This window comes from Pseudophryne corroboree, chromosome 2 (genome assembly GCF_028390025.1).
Source record: "Pseudophryne corroboree isolate aPseCor3 chromosome 2, aPseCor3.hap2, whole genome shotgun sequence".
Lineage (NCBI taxonomy): Eukaryota > Metazoa > Chordata > Amphibia > Anura > Myobatrachidae > Pseudophryne > Pseudophryne corroboree.
In genome coordinates, this window is record NC_086445.1 from 797066398 (window position 1) to 797078456 (window position 12059).

At 46.3% G+C, this 12059-nt stretch overlaps 1 protein-coding gene across 2 annotated transcripts in view; it reads right to left on the reverse strand.

Annotated features, from left to right (window-relative positions):
* MED14 (mediator complex subunit 14) overlaps nt 1-12059 on the reverse strand; it is a 150167-nt gene that overhangs the window by 57358 nt on the left and 80750 nt on the right. For both annotated transcript variants that reach the window (XM_063955591.1, XM_063955590.1), the window contains exons 14-15: nt 11845-12039; nt 11550-11684 (exon numbers count right to left, since the gene is read on the reverse strand). In XM_063955591.1, the coding sequence (XP_063811661.1) occupies nt 11550-11684; nt 11845-12039 (330 nt within the window). The remainder of the gene's footprint in view (nt 1-11549; nt 11685-11844; nt 12040-12059) is intronic.

The window sequence follows — 12059 nt, forward strand, 5'->3', positions numbered from 1 at the left end:
ACCATTTCTGCTCCGGTTTTACAACCAATTTCCTCACCGGACCCTCCGTGGGGTATGTTAGTAAATGTACTGGAGAGATTTCAGACAGAAATGACCGCGGCTCGTCTGGAGCGAGAAACGTTAAGATCTGAGTCTAGGGTGAGACCGCCAGATCTACCGGAGGAGTCTCAGCCTTGCGTAAGGTCCAAATCCATTTTGGGCAAACGGGATAATTTTCATATGTCTTATGATTTTCCAGTGTCTGCTATGTTGCATTCTGACGATTCCATGCCAGACCTCACGGAACACGATGAGGGTGAGGAAGGCGAAGTGGAGTCAGATAACGAGGATGTTAACAGTTCCGGCATTGATGATCTCATCAGAGCGGTACGGCAGTCTCTAAGGTTTCCTGAAGCTGAGCAGCCTCTCACCAATGATCAGGTCGTATTTACTAAACGACGGAAGACGCCAGTAAGTTTTCCTGTGTCGGATTCTCTAAATCAGATGTTAGTAGAAACACGACAGAATCCAGATAAACGGTTTTCTATACCTCGCAGATTTAAGTCTAGTTATCCGTTTCCAGACTCGGTAACGTGTACATGGGAGAATCCACCAATAGTTGATTCTTCAGTGTCAAAGCTTACCAAGAAATTATCCATACCAGTGCCAGCAGCTACTACGCTTAAAGATCCTTCAGATCGCAAGATAGAAACTATGCTAAAATCCGTGTATGTAGCAGCAGGTGTGATGCTAAGACCTGGATTGGTTGGCATTTGGGTCACTAAGGCGCTCATAATATGGCTTACAGAACTCAAATCTGCTTTACAGGACGAAAACCTGATAGTTCTGGTAAATCAAATGATTGAGGCTGTAGAGTATCTCTGTACAGCGTCTACTGACGTCTGTCAGCTCACTTCTCGTATTTCATCTTCGCTAGTTACGGCACGAAGAGCACTCTACCTGCGTACTTATCAAGCGGAGGCAGAGGTCAAACGAAGTATAGAGGCGTTGCCTTACGATGGCAAGAAGTTGTTTGGTCCAGAATTGGACGCATGGATTAAGGAGGCTACGGGAGGTAAGTCTGTTTTCTTACCATTGCCTCCACCTGCGCCAAGAAGAAGGTACGCTGGACCTTCGTTCAAATCCTTTAGACCTCAGCCCTTTCGAGGACGTGGCAGAGGATCAGCCACGCCTGCTAGACGTGGTCGAGGACGTGGTTTCCATCAAACCAACACAACTCGCCAAGACGCTAAGGTTACCGACAAGCCAGTGGCATGACGGGTTACCAGCCCATCTCGGTTCTCCAATTGTGGGAGCACGCCTTCAGACGTTCCATGGGGCGTGGTTCCACACATCCGCGGAGGGCTGGATTCGCAATTTAGTGTTAAAAGGTTACAAAATAGAGTTCGACTGTCTGCCGCCTCTGCAGTTTTTCAAGACAGGATTGCCTCTGTCGGACGACAAGAGGAGAGTTTTGCAAATTGCCATTCAGTCCTTACTGGATTCGGCAGTGTTGATTCCGGTCCCTGTACACCAACAGGGTCAGGGTTATTATTCAAGCCTGTTTGTGGTCCCGAAGCCGGATGGCTCAGTCAGACCAATATTGAACTTAAAGGGCCTCAATCAGTACGTAACTTACTACAGATTCAAAATGGAGTCTCTACGTTCGGTGATTGCGGGGTTAGAGACCAAGGAGTTTATGATTGCCTTAGACCTCAAGGATGCGTACTTACACATTCCAATTTGGCAGCCTCATCAGAAATTCTTACGGTTTGCAATACGCCAGAACCATTACCAGTTTCAGGCTCTGCCGTTTGGCCTGTCATCAGCGCCTCGGGTATTCACCAAAGTAATGTCTGTGATGATAGCTCACCTCAGATCCCTGGGAGTGACAATAGTTCCGTATTTAGACGATCTGCTCATCAAAGCTCCGTCTCAACAGATACTTACCCAACATGCGCTGCTAACATACAATGTACTGGTTCACCACGGTTGGATTGTAAATTTCAAGAAATCACATCTAATTCCGTCTCAACGCCTTCAGTTCCTAGGTATGATTCTCGAAACAGAAAGTACAAATGCTACGCCATCTAGTACAATTAGTGCTCAAGCCACGCACAGTGTCGGTACACTTGTGCATTCGCCTGTTAGGCACAATGGTGGCAGCGTTCGAGGCGCTTCAGTTCGGAAGATTTCACTCTCGTCCATTTCAGCTGAACGTGCTTGCCCAGTGGTCGGGCTCGCATCTGCAGATTCACCACAGGGTGAGGTTGTCACCAATAGCAAGAGTATCTCTGCTATGGTGGCTCAAGGAACACAATTTAACCGCAGGAAGACGGTTCGGAGTTTGCAATTGGATAATTCTAACTACGGACGCCAGTCTCAGAGGTTGGGGAGCGGTAATTCAAAATTGTCAGCTCCAGGGTCTCTGGGCGGATCACGAGAAATTGCTGTCTATAAATGTTCTAGAACTCCGCGCAATTTTCAATGCGCTACGACAAGCAGTGCACATGATTCGCTCTCAGCCTGTCCAAGTGCAGTCGGACAATGCGACAGCGGTCGCATACATCAACAAACAAGGAGGAACGAGAAGCCGCATGGCAATGCGGGAAGTAGCTCGAATCCTCAATTGGGCGGAATGCCACCAGGTGATATTGTCGGCCGTGTTCATTCCGGGAGTGGACAACTGGGAAGCGGATTATCTCAGTCGTCGGGATTTTCACCCAGGCGAATGGTCATTAAATCCAGAAGTGTTTCACATGTTGGTTCAGCGATGGGGTTATCCTCAGGTGGACCTGATGGCATCTCGACACAATCATCAAACGCCCCAGTATGTGTCCAGAACAAGAGATCCAAAGGCAGTCGCGGTGGATGCTCTCACTGTCGCGTGGCCGTACAGTCTTGTGTATCTGTTTCCACCGTTTCCGCTGCTCCCTCTGGTGCTAAAACGGATCAAAAGAGAGTCGCTCACAGTCATACTAGTGGCGCCTCATTGGCCTCGGAGAGCTTGGTTCTCGGATCTTCGAGGATTACTCGCAGACGATCCGTGGCCGCTCCCAATACGTCCAGACCTGTTACAACAGGGTCCGTTTCTTTACCCCGATTTAGCGCGGCTGCGTTTGACGGGGTGGCTGTTGAGACCGCCCTCTTAAGAAGAGAGGGCATTCCAGATTCAGTTATACCAACCATGTTACGAGCTAGGAAGCCGGTTACGGCAGCTCATTATTACAGAATATGGCGTGCATATATATAGGTTGGTGTGAAGCTCGGCAATTTCCGACATCAGCTTTCAAAGTATGCCGCCTGTTGTTGTTTCTACAAACAGGGTTAGATGGAGGATTGCGTTTATCTACACTAAAGGTGCAGGTATCTGCTTTGTCAATTTACTTTCAAAGACGATTGGCTCTATTGCCGTCTATACGCACTTTTCTCCAAGGTGTACTCAGGGTACAGCCTCCATTCATTCCACCTACAGCGCCATGGGACTTGAATCTGGTTTTGGAGTTCTTACAGTCTTCATATTTTGAACCCTTACAACAAGTGGATATAAAGTTTCTCACTTGGAAAACAATTTTTCTCTTAGCCTTAGCTTCGGCAAGGCGTGTTTCGGATTTGGGTGCCTTGTCATGCAAGCCACCGTATTTGGTGTTTCATGATGACAGAGCGGAACTTCGGACGAATCCCGCCTTCTTACCAAAGGTAGTGTCATCTTTTCACATCAATCAACCAATAGTAGTTCCTGTGTTGACAGCACATTCTGGAACTCTGGATGTGGTTCGCGCATTACGCGTTTATGTATCCCGAACGTCTTCAGTTCGTAAGACGGATACGTTATTTGTTCTTTATGATGCTGCCAAGATTGGTTGGCCAGCATCTAAACAAACTTTATCCAGATGGATAAAACTGACCATACGTCAGGCTTACCTTCATGCTAGGTTACAACCGCCTACGTCAGTAACCGCTCATTCCACACGTTCTGTGGGAACTTCATGGGCAGCTGGTCGTGGGGCTTCTGCGACGCAGCTTTGCCGGGCGGCTACATGGTCTTCAGTGCACACGTTTGTGCGCTTTTACAAGTTTGATACTTTTGCGGCATCAGCATCTAGCTTTGGCCGCCTAGTGTTACAAGTGCCAAACAGCTCTCCCGCCCACGGGGGAAGCTTTGGTACGTCCCAAGAGTACTCCAGTGACCCCTAGTGGATGAAAAAGAAAATAGGATTTTGGTACTTACCAGGTAAATCCTTTTCTTTGAATCCATAGGGGGCACTGGACGCCCACCCAGAGCAGTTTTACCTACTTGTGGTTAGTTCTGAGGATCTTATGGTAACACACTTTCACTGACTGGTTCAAGTTACAAGTGCTGGTTAGGGTGTCAACTGTTTAGTTGTCAGTAACGTTATGTGTTAACAACGTTAGTGTCAGTTATGTTATATGTAATACTCCATTATCAACCTCTCAATTCCTGTTCGGCTCAGTAAAAAACACTGAGATGTGCTCGGGGATATGGAGGGGTGGAGTGTTACTAAATTTAAATATTCAGTGCTGTTCCTACGGAAGCCCGTCCATATCCCAAGAGTACTCCAGTGCCCCCTATGGATTCAAAGAAAAGGATTTACCTGGTAAGTACCAAAATCCTATTTTCTATACGATATAGAATTGTATAGAAAAGGCACCTTCCTCGCCTATCTGGCCAGAGGGGACTGGTACTCAGAGGCACATTAAGAGAGGAGGGGGCTGTGTGCAGTCTCCGTCTGTACACGCTTCTCTGTAGTCGACAGCGCAGTCGACTGAGCACTAGGGTCACTAGGACAGCCTAGCGTTGCGCCAGAGTGTACAGCACATGCGCAGGTCTTCAGGGAAATGTAGCAGAGGCCATTCTTCCAGTGATTTGTGCAGTGATAATGCCACCAATGCAGTATTCCAGTGGGGTAAGTATTCAAAAAATGAGTGCAGTGTGAGTAGTGTAGGTCACCCCCCCCCCCCCACCCCTGAACCCAGAGGCCCATGAGCATCACACACCTTGCACCCGTTTTAGATATGCTAGTGTTGTTACTCAAATACATGACTTGCTGGGACAGATTCATGCTCCACAACAACTGCTGTTGCAGGTTTTTTTGATTACTTGATTTATATTCCTCCCAGGCTCATTACATCCTTGAGGAGTTGCTGCGATACCTTGGAAGCATGGCCCTCCCTCCCGCTCTCCTGACAGCAGTTCCATTTTAGTTTTCCCATTCTTCATTTCCGAGTTGCCTTCGTTCCAAGAGGGAAAGCCCCCCAGGATGGATGTTTTGGCTATAGAGCAGTGCAAAAAGCATAGTAATTCTTTGCCTAGATTGATGATGGAGGCCATTACAGTTTTCATGAGCCTGGGAAAGACCCTCTTATCCTGACTTATACCATCCCGTTTCCCTCCACTCCACTGACATTAAAGGTTTACCTAAACTACTAGCTTTAAGACTCAACAAAGTCATTAGAGAAGTGATCCACGCCTGACCAAACCGGCTTTATGCTGGGAAAATCTACCGCTGTATAGCCATCTGCAGGTGACTCTGCGGATGAGGGTGCTGTGGTGGTAACTTGGACATGAAGTCCCACCGAGCACCCCTTTTTTGCTCTTTCCTCCCGCGTATATGCGTATTCGTTGCATATCATTTTAATCAGCACAAGCTTCTTGTGCATCCTATTGCATTTATTTTGCTACAAATCGCATTGTGCAATGTGACTTGTAGCATACAGAGAAAAGACGTTAGAGGGCACATCTGTACAGCTTTTTTTTCCTCCATAGGATTTATCGCTACCCTGAGTGGGTTTTGGAAGGGTGTCTTGGATGCTTGCCTTAAATGCTCTGACCCCACTTGGCTTCCTTTTGCCACCTACTTTGGCTCTGCCAGGACATCAGTTCTTTTTGGGATCAGGTCATAAGATATATTGCCCAAAACGGTGGGTCGAGTTCAGTTACTTTCTCTAGGCATATGACTATTTGGGCTTGGACTCAGGGATAGTGTCAATATATTTACAGCTCAGTATAACCTTAATGATCTAGACAATGTTTGTATAGCTCACACCTGGGTGGCCCAGAGAGCTTCTACTCTCAATGACTGGTTGATGCATGAGGTGTCTGGCCATGAGAGTTTTTTGTTTAGTAAACCAGACTGCTGGCTGAAACACCACTAGGTATTGGAGCCCTGGAATTCATTACCTTATTGTATGCGGGTGGTAGGTGCAGTCAGGAGCATCCAGAAAGATGGTCGTATGACCAACTTTTCCCCCTCCCCCTTTTTTTTCTTTTGTGATGTTGATTATAGTATTGAGATCCTGATAATTAACCAGATGAAGCAATTTTTTTATATTTTTATAACTTAATTTCAGGTTTATGCACTGCAACTCACATCTTGTATTCGGGTCTCAGGGTCGACAGTGTCTAGGTCGACACCTATTGGTCGACATGGCCACGACATGTTAACATGAACAAGGTCGGCATGAAAAAAATAAGATTTATGGTAAGAACTTACCTTTGTTAAATCTTTCTGCAAGGTACACTGGATTCCACAGGGAATAACATCGGGGTGTAGAGTCGGATCTTGATCCGAAGCACCAACAGGCTAAAGCTTTGACTGTTCCCAGGATGCCTTGCACCGCCTCCTTTATAACCCCGCCTCCGTGCACAGGAGCTCAGTTTCGTTAACCAGTCCAATGCAGTAGCAGGTAAAAGACAATGGGGGTCATTCCGAGTTGTTCGCTCGCAAGCTGCTTTTAGCAGCTTTGCACACGCTAAGCCGCCGCCTACTGGGAGTGAATCTTAGCTTATCAAAATTGCGAACGAAAGATTCGCAATATTGCGAAAATACTTCTCTGTGCAGTTTCTGAGTAGCTCGAGACTTACTCTGCCAGTGCGATCAGTTCAGTGCTTGTCGTTCCTGGTTTGACGTCACAAACACACCCAGCGTTCGCCCAGACACTCCTCTGTTTCTCCAGCCACTCCCGCGTTTTTTACAGAAACGGTAGCGTTTTTTCACACACTCCCATAAAACGGCAAGTTTCCGCCCAGAAACACCCACTTCCTGTCAATCACATTACGATCACCAGAACGAAGAAAAACCTCGTAATGCCGTGAGTAAAATTCCTAACTGCATAGCAAATTTACTTGGCGCAGTCGCACTGCGGACATTGCGCATGCGCATTCGCAACTAATCGCTCCGTTGCAAGAAAAAAATAACGAGCGAACAACTCGGAATGACCCCCAATAACAGTTAGTAGCCACACAGACCCACATTCTCACGACAGGAAAAGGTACCAGCAGCTAATGCCATACAAACCCAAAGCTAAGAGCGTCAGGGTGGGTGCCCTGTGGAATCCAGTTTACATCGCAGAAAGATTTAACAAAGGTAAGTTCTTACCATAAATCTCCTTTTCTGCAGCGGGGTACACTGGTATTCCACAGGGAATAACATCGGGAATGTCCTAAAGCAGTTCCTCATGGGAGGGGACGCACTGTAGCGGACACAAGAACTAGGCGTCCAAAGAAAGCATCCTGGGAGGCGGAAGTATCGAAGGCATAGAACCTAATGAACGTTTTCACTGAGGACCACGTAGCTGCCTTGCACAACTGTTCGAGGGACGCGCCACGGCGGGACGCCCAAGAAGGTCCAACAGACCGAGTAGAATGGGCCATGATAGTAGCAGGAGCTGGAAGACCAGCCTGTACATAAGCTTGTGCAATCACCATTCCAATCCATCTGGCCAAGGTCTGCTTATTAGCAGGCCAGCCACATTTATGAAAACCAAAAAGAGAGAGAATCCGATCTCCTAAGGAAAGCGGTTCTCTTCACATAGATATGGAGAGCCTGTACCTTCATCCAAAGACTACTCTTTGTAGGACAAATCAGGAGAGATAACGGCCGGAACCACAATCTCTTGGTTAAAGATGGAAAGATGACACCACTTTAGGTAAATAACCAGGGCGAGTTCTAAGAACCGCATGGTCCCGGTGAAAAATCAGAAAGGGTGACCGACATGACAAGGCACACAAATCCGAAACCAGTCTAGCAGAGGCAATAGCCAGCAAAAACAAGACCTTAAGCGTAAGCCATTTAAGGTCCACAGACTCAAGAGGTTCAAACGGAGCCTCATGCAGGGCATCTAGAACAACAGACAAATCCCAAGGAGCCACCGGAGGGACATAGGGAGGTTGAATCCTTAGAACACCCTGAGTGAAAGTATGAACGTCAGGTAGAGACGCAATTTTTGTCTGAAACCATATCGATAAGGCTGAAATATGAACCTTGAGGGAGGCCAGACGAAGGCCTAAGTCAAGGCCCTGTTGCAGGAATGCCAAAAGTTTGGCAGTACTGAACTGAACTTGTATGCATCATAATTCTTAGCCGCACACCAGGTGAAGTAAGAATTCCAGACTCTATAATAAATCTGAGCCGAAGCCGGTTTACGGGCTTTCAACATCGTTTCAATGACCACCTGAGAAAAACCTTTGGCCCTCAGAACGGAAGCTTCAAGAGCCACGCCGTCAAAGCCAGACAGGCCAAATCCTGATAGACACAGGGGCCCAGAACTAGGAGGTCTGGCCACTGTGGAAGTAGAAGAGGACGCTCTATCAAGAGACCCTGCAGGTCTGAGAACCAATGCCGTCTGGGCCACACTGGAGCGAGTAGAAGTAGGATTCCTCCATCTTGAACCTCCTTATTACCCTGGGCAGGAGTGACACCGGAGGGAACGTTTGGCAGCCGAAAGTTCCATGGAATTGCCAGTGCGTCCACGAACGCTGCTTGAGGATCCCTTGTACTTGCTCCGAAGACCGGAACCTTGTGATTGAGTCGAGACGCCATCAGGTCTGCATCTGGTAGGCCCCACTTGTCCACTAGGAGTTGAAATACTTCTGGATGAAGGCTCCACTCTCCGGCGTGTACGTCCTGACAACTGAGGAAGTCCGTTTCCCAGTTGAGGACCCACGGAATGAGCACTGCCGATATGGCTGGCAGATGGCGTTCCGACCATTGAAGGATTTTTGACACTTCCAACATTGCCATGCGGCTTTGAGTGCCGACTTGATGATTTATGTACGCCACCGTGGTGTCATTGTCCGACTGTACTTGAACAGGCCTGTTCTGTACCAGAGGCAGGGCAAGGTTCAGAGCATTGAACACTGACCGCACCTCCAGAATATTTATCGGGAGGAGAGATTCCTCCCTGGTCCACCGACCCTGAAGAGAGTGTTGCTCCAACACTGCGCCCCAACCTCGCAGACTGGCATTCGTCATCAGAAGGACCCATTTGGAGATCCAGAAGGGACGACCCCTGCTCAATTGTTGGTCCTGTAGAGACAGCCGAACCTCCGGAGTCAACTTAGAAAATGAGACCCTGTGCACGGAGGCGATGCAAGTCATCCTGGGAACAGTCAAAACTTTAGCCTGTTGGTGCCTCGGATCAAGATCCAACTCTACACCCCAATGTTATTCCCTGTGGAATACCAGTGTACCCCACTACAGAAAAGTTTGACATGAGTTTTTCATGTTTTTTTGGTGTCGTTTTCTTCGTAAAGTGACCAGGAACCCCAATTAGTTTACTGTGTCTGCTCGCCATGCTTCGGGCAAGGTGCCTCGCTGCGCTCGGCAGAGGTTACCGTTCCAAATCGTAGTCCACATGGATCGTAAAGTATGAAAACGTTTAAAAAAGAAAAAAGAAAAAATAATTTTTAAAAACGCATGTCGACCTTTTTGCATGTCGATCTAATGGCCGTGCTGACCTATTTCTAGTATCGACCTAGCCACTGTCGACCAATGGGTGTCGACCCAGAGTCCGGGTACCCTTGTATTCTTTGCAGACTATTTGATTATTTAATTGCTCTCTCACTCATGATAAGGTAGTACAGGTAACATTTTCTTTTCTGTAACGTACTTGTTTAATACCAGCTTGGTAGGCTCGGGGTTTGGATTGCTTACTGTTTTTAAACTAATGGTATAAAGAGCAATTATAAACAGTAATGATGAATTCCATAAGCTGGCAGATATTAAACAATCCTTATGCGGAACATACTTTTGAACTGCTGGTATGCTAGATAGCTTCCTTCAAGTCGTGGGGCCTGTGTGTGCTCCTGTGGTGGCTCAGATAAGCTCTATGCAGTGTCATTGTCTGTCGGAGCTTTACAGACAACTCAACCCTTTAACCATTGAGTGCCCACTTCCTATTATAGAAACATAGAATTTGACGGCAGATAAGAACCACTTGGCCCATCTAGTCTGCCCCTTTTTTATTTTATCCTTTAGGCAATCTCAACCCTTTTTTAACCTTAATTCTTTGTAAGGATATTCATATGCCTGTCCCAAGCATGTTTAAATTGCCCTACAGTCTTAGCCTTTACCACCTCTGATGGGAGGCTATTCCACTTATCCACTACCCTTTCTGTGAAGTAATTTTTCCTTAAATTTCCCCTGAACCTCCCCCCCTCCAGTCTCAATGTATGCCCTCGAGTTCTAATACTTCTTTTCCTTTGAAGAATGTTTCCCTACTGAACTTTGTTAAGACCCTTGATATATATGAAAGTTTCTATCATGTCCCCCCTTTTCCCTTCTCTCCTCCAAACTATACATGTTAAGATCTTTTAGCCTTTCCGGGTAAGTTTTGTGATGTAGGCCATGCACCATTTTAGTTGCGCTTCTTTGTACACTCTCTAATGTATTTATATCCTTCTGGAGATAGGGTCTCCAGAACTGGACACAGTATTCCAGATGGGGCCGTACCAATGACCTATATAGTGACTTTATCACTTCTTTTTCCTGCTACTGATTCCTCTCCCTATGCAACCAAGCATCTGACTTGCCTTTCTCATTGCTTTGTTGCATTGCTTTCCTGCCTTCAAGTCACTTGAAATAGTGACTCCTAAATCTCTTTCCTCCTCAGTAGTTTCCATTATAGTACCCTTGATACGATACTTAGCCTTTGGGTTCTTGAGACCCAAGTGCATGATTTTGCATTTTTTAGCATTAAACTGTAGTTGCCACGTTCTTGACCATTTCTCAAGCCTACCTAGGTCATTAATCATTTGTTTGACCCGTTCCGGTGTGTCTACCCTGTTGCATATCTTTGTATCATCTGCAAAAAGGCATATCTTCCCTTCAATACCATCTGCAATGTCACCAACAAAGATATTAAAGAGAACTGGACCAAGTACAGATCCCTGGGGTACTCCACTGGTAACATTTCCCTCCATAGATTGCACTCCATTAACTACGACTGTCTGTTTCCTATCCTGCAACCAGGTTCTTATCCATTTAACTGATTTATAATCCACCCCCAGGCTTTCAAGTTTATTTAGCAGTCTGCGATGTGGGACAGTGTCAAATGCTTTACTAAAGTCTAGATATGCTACATCTACAGCTCCCCCTTGATCTATTATTTTCATCACAGAGTCAAAAAAGTCAATAAGATAAGCTATACTATGCATACCAAGTGATTTGTGACATTAAAAATTGAGAAGCTATAAACAAGATACAGATATTTAAATTAAAAACATTGAATATGGTTACTTTCAAAAGGTAGGTTAGATAAAAACTCACTTCTGTTCTAAGCCCAATAAACGGCATGTTGGAGTCACACATGGCCACAAAGTGGGCAAGCACTTTATTAAAGGCACACATTTCTCCCGTCCGCTTTGGCTTCTTAGATTCTGGAGCGCCCTGATCCCCAGAGAGCTGGAATTGAAAATAAGTAAAGATAGGGCTCACACAGTACAGAAAACAACTTGTAGACTTGGTAAATCACTTGCATATTTCCCAGAAATTATTTTGGCAAATATACACACATGAACACAGCCACCAAGCGCATTAGACAAAAGCAAAAAAAAAAACTAACCTTGCGTTTACAGCCAGTTTTCCCTTGCTTCCGCCACATCCCATCAAAAGACAGCTCCTCAATTTTAGTCTTGAATCGCTGTAGCAAGAGAGCGGTAGGTGGGCTGTCTTCTCCTTCTGTGTGACTGACAGACAGGAAGTGGTAATTATACTCCAGCTCTGTCGGGCTGCCAGCAACCTCAAACATCTCCACTACCTATATGTTTAAGACAAATG